General features: G+C 48.1%; 9 protein-coding genes across 9 annotated transcripts; 6 read left to right on the top strand and 3 right to left on the bottom strand.

Annotated features, from left to right (window-relative positions):
- Positions 1-958: 958 nt before the first annotated feature.
- On the top strand, positions 959-3,048 carry PFLUO_LOCUS2615 (uncharacterized protein; the record flags this gene model as incomplete). The annotated part of the gene is made up of 7 exons (XM_073779773.1): positions 959-1,195; positions 1,251-1,284; positions 1,343-1,502; positions 1,555-2,137; positions 2,192-2,352; positions 2,413-2,546; positions 2,600-3,048. 7 exons carry the CDS (start codon positions 959-961, stop codon positions 3,046-3,048), a joined length of 1,758 nt encoding a protein of 585 aa, XP_073636695.1.
- Positions 3,049-3,240: 192 nt separating this feature from the next.
- Positions 3,241-4,692, bottom strand: PFLUO_LOCUS2614 (uncharacterized protein; the record flags this gene model as incomplete). The annotated part of the gene is made up of 3 exons (XM_073779772.1): positions 3,241-3,291; positions 3,345-4,289; positions 4,354-4,692. The coding sequence occupies 3 exons, from the start codon at positions 4,690-4,692 to the stop codon at positions 3,241-3,243; spliced, it is 1,335 nt and encodes a 444-aa protein (XP_073636694.1).
- A 2,121-nt stretch (positions 4,693-6,813) lies between these two features.
- On the bottom strand, positions 6,814-7,605 carry PFLUO_LOCUS2613 (uncharacterized protein; the record flags this gene model as incomplete). The annotated part of the gene is made up of 1 exon (XM_073779771.1): positions 6,814-7,605. The coding sequence occupies one exon, from the start codon at positions 7,603-7,605 to the stop codon at positions 6,814-6,816; it is 792 nt and encodes a 263-aa protein (XP_073636693.1).
- Positions 7,606-9,463: 1,858 nt separating this feature from the next.
- PFLUO_LOCUS2612 (uncharacterized protein) lies at positions 9,464-10,474 on the top strand (the record flags this gene model as incomplete). The annotated part of the gene is made up of 3 exons (XM_073779770.1): positions 9,464-9,585; positions 9,659-9,806; positions 9,866-10,474. 3 exons carry the CDS (start codon positions 9,464-9,466, stop codon positions 10,472-10,474), a joined length of 879 nt encoding a protein of 292 aa, XP_073636692.1.
- Positions 10,475-11,230: 756 nt separating this feature from the next.
- PFLUO_LOCUS2611 (putative secondary metabolism biosynthetic enzyme) lies at positions 11,231-11,874 on the bottom strand (the record flags this gene model as incomplete). Its single annotated transcript, XM_073779769.1, has 2 exons — positions 11,231-11,467; positions 11,521-11,874. 2 exons carry the CDS (start codon positions 11,872-11,874, stop codon positions 11,231-11,233), a joined length of 591 nt encoding a protein of 196 aa, XP_073636691.1.
- Positions 11,875-12,319: 445 nt separating this feature from the next.
- PFLUO_LOCUS2610 (uncharacterized protein) lies at positions 12,320-12,877 on the top strand (the record flags this gene model as incomplete). The annotated part of the gene is made up of 2 exons (XM_073779768.1): positions 12,320-12,499; positions 12,566-12,877. 2 exons carry the CDS (start codon positions 12,320-12,322, stop codon positions 12,875-12,877), a joined length of 492 nt encoding a protein of 163 aa, XP_073636690.1.
- A 1,055-nt stretch (positions 12,878-13,932) lies between these two features.
- PFLUO_LOCUS2609 (uncharacterized protein) lies at positions 13,933-15,296 on the top strand (the record flags this gene model as incomplete). The annotated part of the gene is made up of 7 exons (XM_073779767.1): positions 13,933-14,052; positions 14,120-14,205; positions 14,266-14,474; positions 14,545-14,872; positions 14,934-15,060; positions 15,124-15,196; positions 15,256-15,296. The coding sequence occupies 7 exons, from the start codon at positions 13,933-13,935 to the stop codon at positions 15,294-15,296; spliced, it is 984 nt and encodes a 327-aa protein (XP_073636689.1).
- A 1,248-nt stretch (positions 15,297-16,544) lies between these two features.
- On the top strand, positions 16,545-18,526 carry PFLUO_LOCUS2608 (uncharacterized protein; the record flags this gene model as incomplete). The annotated part of the gene is made up of 8 exons (XM_073779765.1): positions 16,545-16,604; positions 16,652-16,997; positions 17,052-17,132; positions 17,182-17,346; positions 17,397-17,660; positions 17,722-17,865; positions 17,924-18,050; positions 18,121-18,526. The coding sequence occupies 8 exons, from the start codon at positions 16,545-16,547 to the stop codon at positions 18,524-18,526; spliced, it is 1,593 nt and encodes a 530-aa protein (XP_073636688.1).
- Positions 18,527-20,726: 2,200 nt separating this feature from the next.
- On the top strand, positions 20,727-22,523 carry PFLUO_LOCUS2607 (uncharacterized protein; the record flags this gene model as incomplete). Its single annotated transcript, XM_073779764.1, has 1 exon — positions 20,727-22,523. The coding sequence occupies one exon, from the start codon at positions 20,727-20,729 to the stop codon at positions 22,521-22,523; it is 1,797 nt and encodes a 598-aa protein (XP_073636687.1).
- Positions 22,524-22,528: the final 5 nt, after the last annotated feature.

Raw genomic sequence — 22,528 nt, 5'->3', positions numbered from 1 at the left:
GCACTACCATCAACGAAATCCAGGGTCCAGGAAAAGCCATATATCAAACGGCTTGGCAGCTTCTTTACCGGGCCGTTGAGCCATGGCCGAAAACTGGCCCGTATGGAGGCCCTATTGCATGGCCGCTGTTCATTACCGAAGAATATCTAATGCTTCTCCAAAAGGGGAACTGGGTAGCTCGGATTTTCTTCCTATATTACGGGGTATGCATGCACCTTCTGTCCCACCGATGGTATGTCCGTGACTGGGGCTGCCAGCTTGTTGTTGCGACGCTGGAACCACTAGAAGAGATCCCGTCCGAGTGGGCCGAGAGTGTTGCGTGGATTAGACAAGCGGTAGATGCTGATAGCTAATCTAGAGAGTAAACAATCAATGCTATTCACCCGCTTGGTAGGCGCGCAGTAGAGTATATCGAGGACATAGTGTCGCTATTGGTTAGTTATCTACAGTACCTGTAGTAACTCCGAGGGTACTCCGAGGCTTGGCAATTAATAATTGGCTTATCGGCGGGGTCTCGTGCCCCTTTCCTAGTATTGACGGAGTCATTTACTTATCTTCTTACATTTATAATCACCAGCAACGCTAGTAATAACGGAACAAGAGGGATGTTTCTGCACTCTTTCTCACGCCACGGTTGAAGAAACGCAGTTGTGGACTTGTCTAGAATCACCCACCTCAAATCAAATCTTCCTAGCGGGTCTTGGCCGCCAGGATCCCTGCCAAGTGGAATGCCCATGCCACGCCCTTCAGAGATCGGCACACAAGATGCGGAGAAATTGGTAAATAAGTACCCTGCTTCTTGTCCTATGTTACCCCATTACTGCTGGCGGAGACTTTCAGAGGATAACCATTGTGATAGCCTTTGTCACCTTCATCCGCACCATCTTCCCTAGAGTCGGGAATAGCTGTTGAATCTCGTTCGACATCACGTATTGGAAAGTGGGAACGGCTTGTGAATATGGCTCGACCGATGAGAATCCGCCTCTTCGCGGTACTGTCCTTGGTCTTGGTGCTGGTGCAATTGCCTAATGTTTACACTTCGCCGCTGGAATTCTTTGACCGGGGTCTCGATGACCGCGATGCTTCCCATCGGGGTATTGGACCTGGCAAGCTGGGCGCTGTTGCTAGTGAGAACTCGATTTGTTCACGTCATGGAACAGACATTCTGGAAAAAGGCGGCAATGCCGCTGATGCTGTCAGTCTTCTTCTGCCACACTGTCTGGATTCTTTTCTCACACGGATTTTAACAGTTGGTTGCGACCCAATTCTGTGTTGGAGTTATCGGTGAGTTTCTGATAAATTATGACTTTCAAAAAAGGTACAGCTCGCTAACGCCGTTTAGGGATGTACCATAGTGGTATCGGTGGAGGAGGCTTCATGCTCGTACACGCACCCAATGGCTCTTACGAGTTTATTGATTTCCGCGAGACAGCACCGGCAGCTGCCTTCCAGGAAATGTACAGAAACAACACCGACGCCTCGATCTTCGGCGGATTGGCTAGGTAGGTATGACGTTCTGTAATTCAAAAACAGTCACGCTAATGCCAACATCAGCGGTGTGCCTGGCGAAGTCCGTGGTCTGGAGCATCTTCATAAGAACTATGGGTCTTTGCCGTGGGCTACACTTTTGGAGCCAGCGATCCGGACCGCTCGTGAAGGATTTCCCGTCACAGCGGACCTAGTCAATTACATGAACTCGGCAGTCGGCGATGGGCCTGACTTCCTCGTCAATGACCCCACATGGGCCCTTGACTTTGCCCCAAATGGTACGCGCTTGGGTGTGGGAGACATTATCACCCGGCGGCGCTATGCGGATACGCTCGATGTTATTGCACAGCAGGGCCCTGGTGCATTCTACTCAGGCCCCATTGCTGAGACCATGATCAATGCTCTGCAGCGCGCAAATGGCACAATGACACTGGAAGATCTGCGCGACTACGATGTTGCCATCCGCAATATCTCTCAGATTGATTATCGTGGCTACACGATTACTAGTACCAGTGCGCCTTCCAGTGGTATTGTCGCTATGAGTATCTTGAAAATCCTCAACACTTACAAGGACTTCTTCTCGTCTGAAAAATCTGTGGATCTGAGTACTCATCGGATGGACGAGGCCATACGCTTTGGTTACGGCGAGGTAAGATTGTTCTTTCTGGTACTCAATGCAACTCTCTAATAACCATGTGCACAGAGAACCGAACTCGGCGATCCTCTATTTGTCAAGGGAATGTATGAATATGAGCGCAGCATGCTGAACCAGTCCACCATCGACGAGATTCATTCCAAGATCTCCGACTTTCACACACTGAATGTATCCGCTTATGACCCCGCGGGCTTGGAGAGTTTGGACACGTATGTCTCACCCGCCTGCCTGATTATGCTTTGCTATGTATAATTAACCCTGTGCTCTAGCCCGGGGACTTCCCACATCGCAGCAGCGGACCACTCCGGTCTCGCGATCTCGGTCATCACGACTATCAACCTCCTGTTCGGCAGTCAAGTCATGGTCCCTGAGACGGGAATCATCATGAATGACGAAATGAATGGTATGTATCCCCCCTGCCGAAAATAGTCGGTTTGTCTCACTGGATTGCTGCAGACTTCTCAATCCCCGGATCCTCCAACTCCTTTGGCTTCATACCTTCCCCTGCGAACTACATCCGACCCGGAAAGCGCCCTCTCTCGTCCTGTACACCCGCAATGGTGACCCGGCCTGATGGGACACTCTACCTGATTACCGGCGCCGCCGGAGGCAGCCGCATTATTACCGCCACAGTGCAGAATATTATTCACATCGTCGACGAAGGATTGACTGCTGCAGAAGCTCTGGCCAAACCACGGCTGCATGATCAGCTTGTCCCCAACCAGGTCACTTTTGAGTATGCCTATGACAACTCTACTGTTGCATTCATGGAGTCTCGTGGTCACAACATCACTTGGGTTGCTCCCGGGCAGAGTACGGCGCAGGCGATTCGTGTCCTGCCGAATGGGACTTTTGATGCTGCGGGAGAGCCGAGACAATCAAGCTCGGCAGGGTATTGTGTATAGAGAGATCGGGCGAGAATATATATAGAGAGCGTATATTGGCATAAATAATTTTGCTAATGGCACAAAAGCCCGGTAACACATCTACACCCCAACGCTAAGTGATGATAAAAAAACCTAAGCGTTAAAGAAAATCAAGCTTCTCTAACAAATAGAAATACTGAACATGAAAGAGCAACTCGCTGATTGCAGCCCTTAACCACGAGTCTTCTGGATCCATTCAATGGCGTCGAGTAGGTACGGGATCTTTTTCATCATTAGCAAGTTTCAGAGAGAAAACGGAGTTTCATGGTCCTCACAAATCGAGAAGGGCTTTCGGTAGCTGGGAAGTGACCCAATCCGGCCATCTCCTTGAAGTTTGCGCCCTTGATCTTAGAAGCAGTTGCCTGACTCATCTGGGGCGTAGTGCTCCAATCAAACTCGCCAGTAAGGAAGTATATTGGGCACTTCTTGACGTCAATCTGAGAAACACGGTCCCGGGCGTCAAAGCCTCCGAAGTAGAAATCAAGGTCGCCGTGGAAAATACCGTACGCTTGAGCACTGTAAAGATGCCAGATAAGCTGCTTATTGACAAGCGGGGCGCTTGGAGCCATCATGCCATAAATCCAATCCGGATTAAAGAGAGACTGGTTAACGAGAGGCGACTTGTCACCGAATTGACGCTTCATAGTCATGTAATCACAGCCCTGGAGGGGGATAGTACCACCGGCACCGACTTCTTCGGCGCGAATAGCCACTGCGATACAAACTTGGCCAGCCATGGAGGCACCACAGATGATAGGCTTGTTGAGCTTCAGGACTTTGACAAACTCACGGATAGCGCCAACATACGCCTCCTCATTGGTGGTGTGGTTTCCGGGAATATGATTATTGCCGGGAAAACTGCGGCCGTGGGCCGGCAGATCGAAGGCGAACATCGTGCACTTTGACCGCATGGTTGAATCGTTCATAACAACGTGATATTGACGGCTATCACTTCCCGCGGTGTGTAAAAATACGATCTCCTGGGGCCCAGTACCACTGGTTTCATAGAAGACCTTGGACTTGCCCCAAACTGGAGGCTCGATGTAGACGTACTTGCCAGTAAGGTGGTCCTCATCGGACTCGGTCTGTTTGTCCTGGGCAAGAGGTCCGTGAAGACCCTCACGGATCAATTCCAATAGTCGAGTTGTGAGATGGGCGAACTGGCTGTACTTGTCGTGGTCGCCGTGGACGCCAGCGCCATCTTGAACAATGTTCATTCCCTGCGATGTAAATTAGCCCTGTACCCCACTAATCTAAGATCTCTAGCTTCAAAGAGAAACATACTTGGATGCCGACAAAGCTGGTGTAGGGGGCCTTGGGACTAGCCGAAAAAAAGTTCTCCCAGTGCTCAGGCTGGGCCATTAGAACGAAATCGGCGTCTGAAGATAGGCCGGTGGACACGCTAGTCTTCGCACCAGGCTCGACAGAAACCAGAATTGCATTGCTAGAGCCGGTTGACTGTACACCAAATGTGACCGACTGATGAATAGCCTCAGTGTTGATGAAGGCTTGCCATTGAGCGTCGTGGTTCAGATTGTGATTCAAGTTTCCCAAGGATGAACTGACTGCGTCTGGCAAGGATCGCCAGGCATGGGCAGATTTATTGCTTTCCAAGATTGGCATTGTGATGGTTGAGGTAGAATTGAAAGGGAGGTTGCTTGGAGAAAGAGAACAACTTTTTGACCCGAAGAGATTGAATGAAATCAGATCGAATGATGGCAACCTTTATACCTCTTTGGTTGCCATAATGCCGGTTAATAGCTCCCCGCGCATATGCGAGATTTGAGCGGGGTTTTTTGTAATATCATTGTGAGAAAGAGCTATCTTGCGAACTCTATGCCTACTAGGCTATATGAACCGAAGTATGTTCCCCCACCTTTGTTGGGGTAAAGACCGAGAAGTCGACAGAGCAAGAAGCCGAGGTCACTGGTACACCGGCTGGGAGAGCATGGTTCGCAAGGAAGTAGTTTTTGAGAGAATCCACATATTGGGTTGTAAAATCCCAAAACTGCCGTATTAGCTGAGTGCTGAGTTTTGGTCTTAATTATTGTGTGGAGATCCCCGGATCGTCCCGAAGGAACGCGAGGAACAGAACTTGCCTTTATGGTTTGTGAACAATCTCCTCGATCAGCCTCATGGGCTATACTAGAACCGGGCTATACTAGAACCCGCAGTGGTCGCGTTTGGGATCGCAGTAGTCCGCGGACATTTAAAAGCCCAGTATTGCACTTAGCTGCTGATACACCTTTCTTCATTATGATGCTAAGGCTAACAATAGGCATCCTGTTTGAGGCGTCAAATCGCCGGCCGAGGATATTCAGGGATGACTGTTTCTGCAAAGGACCCGAAACTGAAAGGCAAACAACCGTTCGACCGCTCTTGAAATAGGAGATCAAAATCGAAGTTAGTCTGATCCGGTGCCCATATTACATCGGATAACAGCTGGTCTGTTAGCCGAACCTCGTTCCATTCCTCTACCCTTGTACACGATTGGTCATTCTCTAGAGACCGATTGATCAGACTATTCAAGCCAGAGCCCATTTGCATGGCGTTATTCTCGACCGAACTGACTGTTGCTGACGGCAACTCGAAGCCCGAGTCTCCACGATATCCACTCTGGTGTGCCTTGTTCCGACTCGACGGATTATCACGCCCCACGCTGTGACCTGTCAGCTTTTTCATCAAATTAATAAAAAGACGAAGGATCCACCCGGCTACTGGCCAGGATTTGGCAAGCTCGCTCATAGCTAGCATGCACTGCCGAGCCCGGTTTTCCGCAAGTTGCCGCCGAATTGGGTCTTTGCGACGAATAACAACGGAATGAATAGAAAGAGCCGCAAAAATTGAAGGAACACTTACGTTATTGTTAGCGCATAGCGGTCAAAGAATTGATGGGGGTTCCGTACAGGTGAAGCTGGCCAAAAGACAGTGTTCCAGCACTTAATAGATCTTCCGCAATGCGAGTCGTCAGATCTGCCGCTAACATCGCTCTTTTCTCCATTTGCGCCTCGTTCAAAAAAGTAGAATCGGCACAGTTAGGTCTATATAGAAGAATTTGACAGTTACTAAAGTATTGTCAGCGTGAATTCAAATCTAAAACGTCCTTTTGTTTCACTCACTGGATGCATGCATGTAGCATGCATGACCAGAAGGGAGCATCCAAGGACTCGTCAACGGGCTGTCGCCGCAGCTGAAGCGGTAACCAAAATTCTAACTGAGCGAGCTCTTGCACTAGAGATTCTCTGTTATCGGCGTCCTCCTGCTGTCGAGGAGCAAATTGCATAGTGAGCACTTTGCCCACTATCTCATGTCTCAGCAAAATGGTCCGTGCTATTGAGTTCCGGCAGATCATAACAATAGTACTCACATATCACGGCAAGCTTTGACATCTCGATTGCATACATGATGTGAAAGTCCTGTTGATCACCTAGCAGATCATTATCGAAGTCTTGATCTACCAAAAAGTCCCCTTCGTTGAGCATCTCGATATCGCAATCGCTGTCATTTATGCGCATCGGTCGACCAAGAGAGGCGGCAGCATGTCGGTCACGAGTCTGGATCTAGTAAATACCATAAAAGATGATTGGGATTGGATTTACGAACATAGATGGACCACCAAATTCTTTTCCACATCGACTGGTGGCGCCGCGACATACCGGAATTCGCAGTCCTGAATTTGTAAGAATAAAAATACCGAAAAATAAAATACGGAGAAGAAGGGAAACACATGGAAGACAGAAACACTTACGACCGGTGCATTCCCAAAGTCTGCGCAAGACCGATCGCTGACCCAAGCCAATGCCAAGTATCTTTCTGATCCTCAGGCCCTTCCCACCAGAACCCCAGTAGAAAAAGAACTGCCGCGAGCTGTACCTTGTCTTTCTCATAATCCATGTCGTACAGTGCCTTGGCCCTAAGATAGCACGTTCTCCTGGCGGTGAGCCGGTCCTGATAGCCAGCCTTTTGCAGTAAACCGTCACTGCAGCTTGTGAAGGAAAGGAAGAATATCGCTTGCATAGCTAACAACGACACACTCCCCTGTCTGTACTGGGCACAAAATGCTTGTCGGTCAAAGACAGGGTATGCCAGATGAAACGACTCGAAAAACTCACGAATGAGCTCGTTGCTGACATCCTGGGGCGGTAACGAGAACGCACCACGCATTTCGAGATATGAAACTGTAGCCGGGTCGTAATCCTTCAGTCCTTCGGCAGCATCGTGCGCGTGCTCGGCCACGTTGGCGGGAATAGGATAGTGCCGTTTCACGTTGGCCTCCTGGCCAGGATTGTTGTACATTGAATTGATCACAAAAGAAAGGCTGAATGATTCGCCCATATAAAAGGATCTGGCGTTGCCAGCTTGGAAATTTGGCTCGTGCTCGCTCGGCTGATGATCGACCATCCGCGCATAGAGCATCTCAGGGCCTTCGTGCAACTGGTCGCCTTCCGGGTGCCCGCCCTCCAGTTGACTGCTCGTCGTATGTGGAGTCAACGGTTGCCCCAGGGAGGACATATGCTCCGAGGCGTTCTCCGTCATTGTCTGCAGTGTAGGCAGGTGTCGTGGGAGGGGAACAGAAACCTTCTCAGAGTACGCAATCTGGTCTTGGGCTCTTGCGCCCGACCTTCTCTTTCGTGCGTATCTGGGTTAAACTTAGCGATCTTTGCGTTGTACAACAGATTGACCATCACAGTAGGATTAGGCTGGAAGTAACGCTTTCACGAAGGGGTTGGCTTACTTTCCACGTCTGGATTCTATGAGCTCGCAGGGGGTTCCGCGCACCCGGCAATGCCAGCATGGCTGCATCGCCGCGGCATCACACTTCACTCGTCGCGCGTGGCAAGACCTGCATGCGACTTTGGCACGTTTGGCATATTCCATCGCTCGTTGCGAGGTTTCCGTTCCTTTGGTGTGAAGTGTTATCTATCGTTTGTGATAGAATATTTACACGCGAGGCTGCTTGTCGAGATACATCAGGCAACAGAGGGAAAAAAACCATCCATAATCCCCGCATCTAATTTTCAAAGAGTCGGGTGTGGGGAAAGGGACGGCGGAACTGGGGAAACCAAAGATCGATCGTCTTAAGATTGACATCTTGCATATCCGGTGAGTAGGCTTTATCTTGGGGCGGGAATCTGCGCCGGAGTGATACGTGGAGGACGAATAGCAGAAGTCCCGAGGCAAATTGCAAGTAGCCGATGGACATCTTCCGATTGGCCGGCTGGGCATGCAATAAAGTAGTTAGATGCGCTCGAGGGCGTGGTTCCATTGTGATTGCACTTGAATCACCCTGATCTATCACAATGCTAGAATTTACTCATCCCTCTGATGCCAACCGGGCTGCTGTTCATGCTGCCTCAGAATTATACACCGTCTCAGAGAAAATCCTAAGGTAGCCCGTCATCTGCGGGTGATAGCCGGCTGTGCAGGAGCGTCTGGATTAAACCTGGCGCACCAAATCAGCCAGCACATTCGCAACATCGACCAGATTGTCTACGAGGATAATTCCGAAACTGCGAGGACTTAGTATGAGAACATATATCCGAGCTACGCCTGTGACATACGTTCCCACATATCAATTCACCTGGGAGCCGAATCCAAATTGGAGTACCTTGTGAGCTATGACATCCCGCACCGAAGCTTTCTCATAACGCCTCCGGCCAATTTCAAGTAATAGCTACTCGCAGGCACCACACATCCTGGAATACTTCAAAGATATTGCTCAGAAGCACGCCCTCTATAAGTTTGTCAGGCTGAATCATAGTGTGATGAGTGCAGAATGGACCGAGAGTGATGAAACTAGTGGATCCATCTCACCTTTCTGGGGTTGGAAAACCCACCTTGGTGTAGCCAAGCTTTAAAACTTTTGCGTTATTTGAGCAGGTGAAGTACAGGCGGATGATTTTGCGAAATACATAGGGCAGTGATGAATATTGATAGAGTCCGTGGAGTTGAACCTCTTTCATCGGCCGAATCAAATTACCCACTGAAGTTACGAGACGCCCTCGGGTCAAGGGAAGTTGGTCTTGCCTAGGCTACATTCTCAGTAAAGATTTCGTTCGTGCGGGGTCCCAAGTAAAGCTTAAAAACCATCGAACTTAATCACCTGGCTGCTAACTCACCTAGGCATCTTTCCTTCAAATTGACCAATACGCCGACTCTGCTGGCGATGGCTACTACCCACCAATCCCTGGAGAATGGCTGGAATAACATGGCCGTGTACGAAGAAGTCACCGAGGTTCCAAACTCGGCATGAAGAAAGACAACAATTGAAAAGAAGCATTCATATGATTGTTTTACTTCTACTGCTCACTTCGCACATATTGTCACACACACCTTCCTATATCTCATTCTACAATTGATCTTCTTTCAAATCTATCTTTCCCAGTAGCTCAACATGTCACTGTCTGCTGACCCCGCGAGTATGCTGATCTCAGCTGCAGTTCCAGCATTCAAGTGCCCGCCTGGAACGAAGATGTACATCTTAGATTTGGGAACATTGCAACTTGATGAGTCGTGGTTCGTTGAACTGCCGTCTGACATTACTGTTAGTTACAGCTGGAATCTAGCGTTTACTAATATTTTAATCCAGGATTCTTCGTGGTGGCAACACTAGCTCACTGAGTACCAAAAACCCAGAGAACAAACGCCGTGATCTGATTGTTCTTTCTGCTCTCATCGATTACCCTGGAGTTGGACTTATTCTGTTCGAGACGGGATGTGCGGAAGATCTTGAAGTGGTTAGTACCTATATGTACTCAGCCTGACTTTCATGGTCAAATTGCTTACTTCACAATAGAAATGGGGTGCCCCTCTTACCGATATATTTGCCCGCACCGGGTACACTGAGGCCCAGAAGTTACCAGCGGCAATCAAAGCGACTGGGAACGATATTAAGGACGTGGCAGCGGTCATCATGGGCCATCTGCATCTGGATCATGCTGGCGGGCTTGAGCATTTTATGGGAACTGATGTGCCCATCTATGTTCATGAAGATGAGTTTAAGCATGCATGCTGGTCTGTCGCAACAGGTGCCGACCTAGGTGTCTATCTTGGCCACTATATGTTACTTGAGAAGTTGAATTGGACGACATTTCCAGATTCAACTTTCGAGATCTTTCAAGGGCTGACTCTTCATCACGCTCCTGGACATAGCCCTGGCTTGTGTATGCTACAGGTCAATCTCGAGAACGATGGTACCTTCATTTGGACCAGTGACCAATTCCACGTTGTGGAAAATTACGAACTGGGTCATCCGCAAGGTGGTCTCGCGAGAGACCATACTGCATGGTATCGGAGTCTCCACCTGGTCCGCAGACTCCAAAGATTGTTTAACGCAAAGCTAATCTTTGGGCACGATAAGGGGGTTGCGATGAAGTTCATTCAGGAAAAGGCATTCTGGGAGTAACATTACTTGATAAGGATCCTTTTTTGCACTCGCATTTCTGTATATATTGGCCGTCTTCTTCCTATCTAAGAGGCCTACTTCCTCGTACTAATTGCATATCGCGCGTATCTTACATCCTCTAGAAAGCGACTGGAAAGCTCATACTCTCCCTCAGACCGCCTGGACCCCAGGAGCGAGTATAATAGCCCAATTTGAATGCATGGTCAAGTAAAGAAGGGCAGCTTCGAATGGAATAATAGTTCTGTCCAGAGATATTTAAGGGGAGAAATTTATCTACCGTGATAGGAGCCAAAACTAATATTATCTCACCTGGTTATAACCGACCTCAAAGTAAAGATTTCCAATAGTCACCAAGGAACATAAGACGTATCTGTTTGGAGCTCCACACTGGCCTAACTAAAACCAAAGCCAATCGATGTTTTGAAGATTAAAACATCTGTTCGCATAAGCCTGTACATGTCTTTTATCATAGAAAGCTACAGTATATGACATGGATCCCGTTCACTTTCCACAGAATCCACCGTCAACTGCAACAGATATTCCAGTAGTGAATGTATTTGCTGGGGATGCCAGGAAAAGAAGAGCGGGGTTCAATTCGATTGGAATTCCCCATCGAGCCATGGGGACCCTTTCCATCAAATAAGATGTGACAGCAGTGTCATTTGCATACGCATCTGTCATTGGCGTTCTCATAAAACTAATTCGGTTTGGTCAATCATGCAATTCATCTGGGAGGGATCCGTGTGGCAGGGTCTCTTACCCCGGAGAAATGCAGTTGACCTGAATGCCCTTGCTTGCCCATTCATTGCTGAAAGCTTTGGTCATTTGCACCACTGCTCCTTTCGTTGTGGAGTAGATGCTAGTGTTCTTGTTCGCCTGGAATGCGGTTACCGATGCGATGTTGATGATTTTCCCGGGTCGGTTCTGAGACAAGAGTTTACGACCAAACTCCTGGCATGAAATGTAGAAAGATTTCACATTGACATCGAGCAGCTGTGCCCTGTAAGTATTTAGTAGCACTGAAAAAAAAATGAACAAGATCCTACCAGGTTGAGTTCGGCATCGGTTGCGTTTTCGCACTGGTTGCGCCGCATGACCCCGGCGCTATTAACCAAGATATCTGGCACAATTTCGGCGGCCCATATCTCCGCAAAACATCTGCGCAGCGCCTCAATGTTCCCAATGTCACAATGAAAAGCTTGGAACTTGCTACCGACGTCGGCAATGGCCTGGGCAAGACTGGCGGAGTTCGGATCGTTCGGCAGTTCAATTGAGACAATCGAAGCTCCCGCCTTTGCCAGGGCCATCGTCATCGCAGATCCCAGGCCGCCTGTGGCGCCAGTCGTAATGACTGTCTTGCCATTCAGGGAGAACATTTCTTCGATGTAGTTAGGAGCCATGGTGATCTAATTTGATAGCCAAGATGGTGACATGAGCGAAGGGAGATCTAGATTTGCCCACGACTATGAGCGCACGATAACTGTAAAGTACGTAAAATTGGGAACGCCAAAATGTAAGTTGTTTGATTCCTTCAATATTTGGTAGCTTTCGTGTGAGAAACCTCGCCGTTTGGGCAGTCTTACCCCGCAACGGAGATACCTAGCTTTCTGGGGTCTTCGCGTCCGCGAATCCAAGAGCCGTCAAGGCGCAGCTAGCATATTACCGAAAGGAAAAGCCGAGCAAATATGTCTCATGTGTGGTTGATGCAAGCTTGTGTCTAGTATATAGGCCATGCAGAAGCTGAATTCAATTCAATGTAATCAAGCACATCTTGAATCATTTTAAATTCACCCGTTACTCATACATCCCCCATTACTTTTCGATATTAAATCTTAAGATATCACAATGAGCCCAAAGCTTGAGCCATGCTGTACCGTCAGGGGTTACATGTCGAAAGAGAACAGTGTGACCCTCGATGGCATCAAGAGTGGCCCTTCTCGGGTTATCGTCCCCATTACCCACGGCTTCATCACGGGGCCAGGAGTGGAAGCTGAAGTTTTACCAGGGAGCGGTGACTGGATTTTGGTATGTTGCCAGAGTTCAGCGATATCTCCTCTCCCGGAATCGTTCTTATTAACTCCCCCTGCGAAGCTTGATCCGTCGACGAATGTCTCACACCTTAACGTCCGAATTCAAGCACGAACGGCCGACGGCCACAGTTTGTATGTCCACTACAATGGAGTCCTGAAAGTGGACGAAGCAGCCGGCAAGGTTTTGTCATGGGCACCTGACGCCAAGACAACCAATTATGGAGACCACGAGTGGTTTTCTGGTCCCATATTTGAGACAAATGACCCAAAGCTTAAGTGGATGGAGATTTCATTGTTTGTCGGGCAAGGTCATTTTGTGGTTGAGGGGAAAGACGAGGCCGTGGAATATCAGATCTACAAGGTTGTCAACTGAGTCCGTGTAGCTGGAATCCCGGTACCCGCCACCTAATTAGTCGGGCCCTCACCGCACTCCGTTGGTGAGGGCCCGACTACTAGGGGGCGGGTATTTATTTGTTTGAGCAGATAGCGAGCGTACTGTAGGCCCTTGGCTAGTTTCTTCATTCATATCAGTAGAGACTTTACTTTCATTAAAGGTTAACTTCAGATATAAATGAATTCTCGATCAATCAAGAGCTTTGCCATCCAGGTCCTGACCGAGATAGCACGGAAACTTGGTAATGGACTTGAAATTGATACGCAGGAAGAAGAGGACAGAAGATAAGAGAGCCGACAGTAAACGAAAGATCTCCACAAGAAAACGAACGCAGGCAGAAGACACGTTGCACATATTCGGCTTCAAGTATCCCATATGTGCATGCCACACGTTCGTGAAAGCACGCCCGATCAGACTCCTTACATGGTTAACAACATTTAAAACCATAGATTCCTGGGTTTTTAGCCGCTCTACAGTCTAAGTTTCTGTATCAATGCTCGTAAGGTGTGGATGACTGAATACGCAACACTTCGCTCAGTCTGGCCGACCGATCAAGGCAACTTGATGTGTTTCATTTGCTGCCAATTTCCATGTTCGTGATAATTTGACGAAGTCCGAAGAACGAAATAAAAAATATAGATACTTTGGCCAAATAGAATCTCTTCAAGAAGTGAAGATCTCAATACAATTGGCATCGGCAACTAGACTGGAACGATTTGAAAACGCCGACTTGCCACTCCGCGGTCGAACTGCGTTTCTCGGTGCCAACCCAAAATCAAGAGCCGAAACACCACAGAAACGAAGGAAAATTAGTGAGAATGTAGCTCAATCTCTTTTGATTTCAGGGTCATGTTAGCTCAAAACCCAGATGCCGCCCATTTTCTCCGGCTATTGCGACAAGGCCCGTGCATAGCTTCAACGGAGGTATTTAAGATCTATGGTAGAATTCAACACATATCCTTTTACTTCGAATAATAGGTGCCTTGTACCCAACTACCCAGACCTTAATTCTCAACTTTTTTAACATCCCCAATATGGAGCATGCTCAGAAGACCTTTCCTCGTGGCCTTCCCACGTTGGCTGAATTGAAGAACTTCAACGCTGGCAAGGATGTACCTCCTGAGACGGCTTGGATTTGGGGCATTGATGACGAGGTATCAATCTACGATATGTTATCATTCACCAATTCTGGAAGATGCTAATCAAACCCGTTGTTGCTAGCTGGGCCGCATCAATCTCTTGACTGCGGAGGTTACTGCAGCTGCGAAAGAAAGTGAAATTAAGGATGGCCAAGTTGTACCTCTCAAGTAAGACAGATACGAACCCAATCCTATTTTTGAATGAGAAGCTTAGAGATATATCTTTAGCTGGTCTCTCCGCTACCCCGAACACCCATCATTCCACCGCACGGCTTTCAAACACAAAATTGCCCCTCATCCGATCAACCCTTGCATTTTTGATGATTTCTACGATATGAACACACAATCTGGCAGTCAATGGGACGGGTTCAGGCATTTTGGACATTTGGGAATCCAAAAGTTATACAACAACCTGGATCCGAAAGAGGTTGTATCCAGTCAGTCTTCCTGTCCCATCAATCACGACAGTGAGGTTCTTGTGTCTAAATGAGGGTTATTTTCTCACAGGCACACGCTGTGGTATTCAGGCCATTGCTCAGCATGGAATTGCCACTCGTGGAGTTTTGCTGGATCACTACTCCTGGGCTAAGAAGCATGGGCATCCGTATGACCCATTCAGTGGCTATGCAATCCCATTATCTGAGCTGGAGCAAGTTGCAAAAGAACAGAATGTAAAATTCAAACCGGGTGATGTCCTTCTGGTGCGCAGTGGCTATGTGTCTAGATACTACGAGATGCAAAAGGAGAATCCGGCCAAGCTGGAAGACCTCGCGCATAATCCGGCTTATGCTGGAGTCGAACAAAGTGAAGAGATGAAGAAGTTTCTTCACGACAAGTGAGCCGCCTCTCCTACCCTCTATACATTGTTCTAGGATCTTAACGTCGGGATTACGAAGCTACTTTGCGGCTGTCGGAGGGGATGCTCCTGCCTTTGAGGTTTGGCCGCGCAAGACAGAATGGTATCTGCATGAGTATTTACTGAGTCTGTGGGGATGTCTGATAGGCGAAATGTTTGATCTCGAGGTTTGTACTTCCGTCTCACTTTTCTTGTTAGGCCATTATCCACTGACTGCTGAACTGCCCCAGCTCTTGTCCCAGGCATGCGAAGAACGACATCGGTGGACTTTTTTCTTCACCAGTGCGCCTTTTAATACTCCAGGTAAGAATATAACTGGGAGTAGCCACAAGAGTTGAGTCGTCAATTAACTTGGTTGATAGGTGGCATTGCGAGCTTGGCGAATTCTCTTGCAATTTTTTGAGTCCTCTTATTCTATGAGCCATTTTTTCCGTCTGGTGATGATTTGCTTCTGATATTTATGGTTCTCTCACATTGACTCAAATGCAACCATCGTTGCACACATCCATTGAGCAACATTTATTTAACTTGTTGCAAAGAGGCTAACAGTAAAATTTGGCAAAAGGTTCGTCCCAGGGCTAACTCCAAACAAAATAGTGGTTCTATGTATCCCAGACGAATACGTTCTTTCTATTTTCCTCTTATTATGCTCTTATAGCTTAGGTCATCTGTTCCTTAAGTGCGCGAATGGCATTAATGAACGTGCTAATAACATCTGCCTTTCTAATTGAGCCATTGGTATCTCCTGGTAGTCATTTCTCACCAGTATAATCAGGAATGGAGCTTTGAAACCTGAAGAGCAGGTATTTAATTGTATTGAACATATATGAGAATTATTTGAGGCAACTGGACAACAAAATAAGTAGGAGCGTGACTTCGATACTGGCCTACTCGGTGTAACTGTCTGCACCTTGTCCGATAATTATATAGGCCTTGTTATTGGTTTAAAGGCCGAGGGCCAGGAATTTGGTATGTATGTAATACATGTAGTCCACTGGACAATTCAGCAGTCGAGTATTACCGTACTTCAGGTCCACTTAACGCAGACCATTTAGCAGGGCATGAGATATTCCCGATCGGTGTCTATCCATGCATTTCTAGCCACAGCCTCAGATATGTGAGCTATCCACCTCCTTTGAAATTACTATTCGACCTAGTGGCCATTACGAACCTGCTTGGTGAGTGGAAAACATCAAAACTAGGGGCCACGACGTAGCGGCGTTCGCCCTTCGGGATCTTACACATATAAACGAGGTTACTTAACAGATATGAGAGGCCGAGGTTGAATGCAACCATTTACGGAGCTAATTATTCGCCAGAAAATATTGTAGGAGCTGTATCCTATGCGCATGATCTGCATGATCTGCAAAAATCTATTTGTATTTCCAAATAGCCGACTTACCCCAGGGCTCCTCTCCGCAACTCCAGATTCGATCGACCCACCACTGGAAAAGTTAAGCTAGGAGCTGACTAGTCCCAGCAATACATTATAGAGTACTTGTGTTCTATAAAGCCATAAAGCTCCTAAGAAGGACCCCTGCATCTGAGTATAATCTTTCTTTGTTCGGATTATCTTCTGCAAATAATTTCCTCCTATTACTGATCTTCTATACCTTTGATGACATGAGCATATAGATATCAGTTATTGACAATGGCAAATACTGAAATCACGGAAGCTCCTGAGCGGAAAATTTCGCTCTTTAATCTTGCTGTCAGTATTTCAATTGTATTGTTCACCTCATATACTGATAGTGTTAGGTTGTTCTTGCCCTTACGTTAGGAAGCTTGACATACGGATACACCTTCAGTATCACATCGACGACCCTTGGACAGCCGGGATGGTATCAATACTTCGACCTCTCATCAGAGAAGACTAGTTCTAAATATGCGTACACTCAACGTATTGAGGGCACCATGAATGGCTTGTTCTGTGCTGGCGGCTTTCTTGGCGCGATATTTATTGGTTGGTCTTGTGATGCGGTCGGACGAAAGAACTCCCTGTGGATCGCATCTCCCCTTGCGATTGTTGGCGGTGCGCTTCAGGCAGGAGCCGTCCACATTGCCATGTTCCTTGTTGGACGATTTGTAGGAGGCTTTGCTGTTGGTAAGTCTCACAGGTCCTGTCAGTCGAACATTTGTACTAATAGAATACAACCAGGGATCCTTATTGTGCTGGTCCCCTTGTTTCAGGCAGAAATTGCACCTCCAGCAGCCCGGGGGTTCCTGGTTTCTCAACATGGTGAGTGATTTTAGGGAATGCTACAGAGCATCATTCTTACTTCTTCCAGGTGTTGTACTTGTACTAGGCTACTCGCTAGCAGCCTGGACCGGATTTGCCTGCTACTTTTCTACACAACCTGAGTTCCAATGGAGATTTCCTCTTGCAGAGCAATGCCTTTGGCCTGCTTTGATGCTTATTTTGATCCCATGGATTCCTGAGTCTCCTCGTTGGCGTAAGTTCCTTCAGACAGGGCCAGTCCACGCAACCCTGACCAGCTTGCAGTTGTTATGAATGATCGCATGGATGAAGCCTGGAAAGTGGTCTCAAAGCTACACGGTATTGGTCAGACCGAAGTCGCCTCCGCTGCTGCATCCTTTGCTCGTGAGGAATTCTATCAGATGAAGCAACAAGCAATAGCCGACAAGTCTGTAGCAGATGGCGAAACTTTTGGCACTCTTTTCACCAAGCCATCGTATAGAAAAAGGATGATTTGCGCATTCTTCACAATGTTTGCTTCAGAGTCCACTGGAATCCTTGTTGTGTATAGTGAGCACTCCTGACAAATCCTCTGGCTCTGACCACCTGGCTAATTTAACAAAACTTTCAGATTATTCTGTCCTCCTATACCAGGGTCTTGGATTCAGCAACAAGATTTCACTTCTCTTAGCTGCTCTCTACGTGTCCGTGGCTTGCGCAGGCAATTACGTTTCTTCGGTCCTTGTTGACCGTTTGGGGCGTGTCAAGCTCTTCCGTAAGTGCGATTGCATGAATATGCTCCCAGATCGCGCAGCTAATACAACTGACCTTAGTCATTGGCTTTTCTGGCTGCCTAGTCAGTTTGATCTTTGAGACAGTCATGGTTGCGAGATATACAGGGTCGACAAACGAAGCAGGCCTGAGAGCAGGTGTATTTTTTCTTTTCCTCTATATTACTTTGTAAGGCTTCCTATGCTTCCTCTTTCTTAGGTTCCGACCTGGTTACTAACAAATTGCTCTTGGTGGATAGCTACGGTTGTTGTGTCGATGCGATAACCTACGTCTACTGCAGCGAAATCTTCCCGAGCCATATTCGCGCGCGTGGGGTTGCTTTTTCCCTTGCGGTTCTTTTCCTGACCGCCATGGTGTATCTGGAGGCTGCCCCAACCGCATTTGCCCAAGTTGGATGGAAGTACTATCTGGTCTTCCTTATCGTTACTGCGATCAACATTTTCGTCGTGTGGCGGTTTTTTCCTGAGACCAAGGGACTCAGTCTTGAAGAAATCGGCGAAGTCTTTGGTGACCATGTTGCCGTTCAGTTGACACAGTTGACCATGGAGGAGAGAGAGCTTTTGGATCAAAAGATTCTTTCTGAGAAGACGGACAGGGATGCGGTTCACCTTGAGAATAGGTTGGAGAGATCTGAAGAGACCTAAGGGTACTCGTACAAGTCTATACTACTGGTTCAACTATTGAAAAGCCCTTTTGGTAAGAGGAAGCAACATTAACCGATGCTTTTCGAATATGTTTTGAAATGATAGCAACTTTAATCTCCTTGTCTTTGTCGTGTAATGAGGTATTGGTAGGCTTGGAATTTTTGTGGAATACTTGAGTTTGATTTGTTTATTTGCGGAATTGAAAAGAAAAAAAAAACAATAGCCGATGGCATGGTATGCTTAGGGCCTTCTTTGATGGCTATGGCGCCATGCAATAAAAGGTGATCTATATGGAAGATGCTACAATCAATCAATCAATCATGTTAAAGAGCCGATAATCTGGAACTGTAAGTTGTCTCTGGACTTCGAAACTTTTATTTGATAGCCAGGCCTAGTTATGGATAGTTTGGCTAGCAAATGTAGATCAACCCTGGTGGATCGAACCAAGTTGCTGGCACATCGGCTCGGCTAAAGAAGTCGGCGACTTACCAAGTAATACTCCGCACCCGAGAGCGAGCTTCGTTTTATTGAGATACTATAATTTAAGAGAATATGGAGTCCGAGGAAAGACCTGTCGCCCAAATTATTTGGAATACTTACTTTATCTTTTGTTCGTTGACACCCATTAAGTAAAATGTCGGGAAGGCTGAACGGCAAGGTGGCTATTGTCACTGGAGGAGGGATGGGATTTGGAGAAGGCATCGCGACTAAATTTGTCGAAGAAGGCGCACGAGTGGTGATTGTTGACCTGAACCAAGAAAACGGCCAGAGGGTTACTGCATCTCAGCCTGAAGGATCAGCCACATTCGTGATGGGAGATGTGTCTTCAGAAGAAGATTGGCAACAGGTGCGCGATACCACACTGTCGCAGTTTGGAAGAATCGACGTCGTGGTGAACAATGCAGGTATTGTTAACAATGCTATTGTACGTATATCCCAGCGACCCAAAGCAGTATGAGACTAATCTACGAGCAGTCGTCTCTCGATCTCCCCGAAAAAGAATTTGATCGTCTTTGTAGAGTGAACATCAAAAGCCTTTATTTCAGTGCAAAGGCCATTGCTCCATGTATTCAAAAGCAAGGAGATGGCGGTGTCTTTATCAATATCTCCAGCATTAGTGCACTTCGTCCTCGCCCGAATCTTGTTTGGTACGCCGCCAGCAAGGGCGCTGTCAGTGCGGTATGTCAAAACAAACGCTAAATTTGCCTTTTTTTCTGGCTAATCCTCAACGCTTTTTAAGGCTACCAAAGGACTGGCGGCGGAATTAGCGACAGATAACATTCGATGCAATGCCATCTGTCCAGTTGCAGGGGAGACCGCAATGTAAGCCTCCATTTGCGACCTGTTCAGTCAATATGGACTCACGCGAGTAATCTTTAATTTTATAGGATGCCCTTGGTCCTTGGAAAACCCGATACACCCGAAAATCGCTCGAAGATACTATCTGGCATCCCGCTGGGGAGGCTTGCGTCTCCTGCCGACGTTGCAAATGCAGCATGCTTCCTCGCCAGTGAAGAGGCAGCTTTCATAACCGGAGTTGAACTACCGGTGGATGGTGGAAGGTCATTGAATTAGTTCAATTTAGGAGATATTCAAGTCTTTTTTTTTCTGCTTAGAACTCATCTGGGATATTTTAACCGTTGGGTTTTCCCGGATCAATTCTCTAAACGAAGTTTTACAAGAGTGCACCGTTGCCCTCAATGCTTTCCCCTGGTCTTCCATCGTCATTGCTCCGTATACTCCACGCGATGGTCCGTGCGCATAATTCTTCATTGGACTTTCTCCGGCCCATTATGTGATCTCCTCTTTCCTTCTTGCTCTCTACCACTCTTTACCAGGTCAACGCGCTTCCTTCCGGTACCTGACCAGGCGCCCACCTTTCGGCGTATCATTCACGCGCCATCCATCCGTCAACCCCGTAACTACACCACGCGTCAACGTCGAGACTCGCGTCTGGGCCATGCGGAAGCTGGTTGCCCATGGCTTTCGCGGAACCCCAGACGTCTGAGCAACCTTGAACATCCGTGAGCTAGCCCTGATGTTGTCTGTCGCACGATCTAACAAGGTCCCTTTTCGTTTACAGCTGAATCCTCCACCCGACCAAGCCATCTGCCTGCCCTGCATATGCGTCCCGCGCCATAGCGTTCCTCGTTCGCCGAACCCAACCTAGCCCAATCCAAACCAACGACAGATACACGAGATGGCTTCCACAAACGGGGTTTCCGTAGTCATCTCGCCTCCAAACTTCGACCTCGATTCCTACAAACTACTCAACTTCAACCAGTCATTTGAGCAGTTGTTCGACCGCGCCTGTGACGATATCCTGTCAGACCAAGCAAACCTGGACGCATCGACATCGGAAGATGCGGCCGAGTGCATCTCATTTACGTCCTCTGATGGCGTAGCGGATGAACCAGACACTGCTGTCTCGGCGTCCAAAAAGTCGCGATATGTTTATGTGCCTCCACCCGGGAAGATCAAGCATACGTACGGAAAGAAAGGGGTGGCGAAGCGGACGATCACAATGATCGATTCTTTGAGTGACGACGATGATGAGGTTACTCGAAATCCTCAAAAACCGAGTGAGAGTAATGTCGACAATTTTGCAAGGGCCGAAGCTCCACTAGTGGACATTCACAACTCTTCATTATCAGGTGATCATGCCAGCGATAATATAAGTAGCGATCTCGATGTGGTGGACGCAGAAAAAGATGGTAGCGTTGCCTCGTTGGAACCGTCCAACCCAGATGAGCTCACGCAGGGCAAAGACGACCCCAGTGAGAGCTCTGTGAGAGATTCTGCGGAACCCGAAGAATTCCACATGGAAACTGCTCGATTTTTGGATGGATCTACCGACGATGCCCTGAATGGCGATATCAACGACGAGGACGCGGTAGAGGAAGAAGCCATGTTGGCCGGACCGGCCTCTCCTTCCCCGTTCGCATCCATGGCTGCAGCGGTTCCTCAGGCGCAGCCTTCCGCGACTGCGTTATTTTGGCAGAAGAAGACAAGCGTGTTGGCTGCTCCATCGGAGGTTTTCAATCAAGATGACCTGATTAAGAGCGAGGACGAGGAAAATCAGCAGCCAGACGGACCGGACGAGCGAGATAGCGATGCTTCATGCCAAAATATCGATGTGGCCGACGCAGAGGAGGCCGCGAGCTCCAACAGGAATTCTGTGGGCTTTGAAACATCAACATTGGACAACGCTGGATCTTCGAATGGACATACCGACGATGCTTTGAATGGCAATCTCAAGGACGAGGCAATCGAGGAGGATGCAATCTTTGGTTCACTGGAGCCTTCCAAGCGAGACGAGCTGATGCAGTTCATTGTGTCTCACCCATTCATGCAAAAAGGCGGTTACCCCGTGGTACGCTCCGAGAGGTGTGAATTTGTTGACCACATCAGCACGGAAGCCATGCGGGCTGGAATGGACAAGATGGGAGTCTATCTCCTGATCAAATACGTGCGCCGATTGTACTTGGGTATGAATAGCTCGCTGTCTAAGGCCGCTGCGGATGCTTTGGAGGGGTTTGAATTTGGCGATGAGCGACGGAAGAAGCGGAAGAGGAATCCTGATAAGGGCGGGAAGAAGTCAAAGAGAAAGAAGCGAATGCGTGACAACGATGACGCTGCAGAATTGGTTGTGTCCCAAATGCCCGTGGACGGGAACGGCGTAGATGCCGAAGACGATCACGTTGATTACGACATGAACGATCGCCACGACAGTCTGCCCGAGGTCGAGGCCCCCGATCACCATTCTTCCACCAAAGCCAAACGAAACAAGCGCAAGAGAGAGCGCCAGAAAAAGAAGAAGGTCGAAAAACATCGCGAAAGCCTCTCGAAAGCAGCACTTCGCCAAAGCACTCCCCCCGCAAAAGAAGTGAAGGTGTCGACTCCCAAGAAAACGCCCCCCAAAAGTCCGGGAAGCAGTCGCAGAAGCAGTCATGATGAACTCCCAGCCGACCCAGGGCTCTGGGATGTGGATTTTTGATAACC

This window comes from Penicillium psychrofluorescens (assembly GCF_964197705.1).
Source record: "Penicillium psychrofluorescens genome assembly, chromosome: 2".
NCBI lineage: Eukaryota > Fungi > Ascomycota > Eurotiomycetes > Eurotiales > Aspergillaceae > Penicillium > Penicillium psychrofluorescens.
This window is presented reverse-complemented; position numbering and strand designations above follow the sequence as displayed.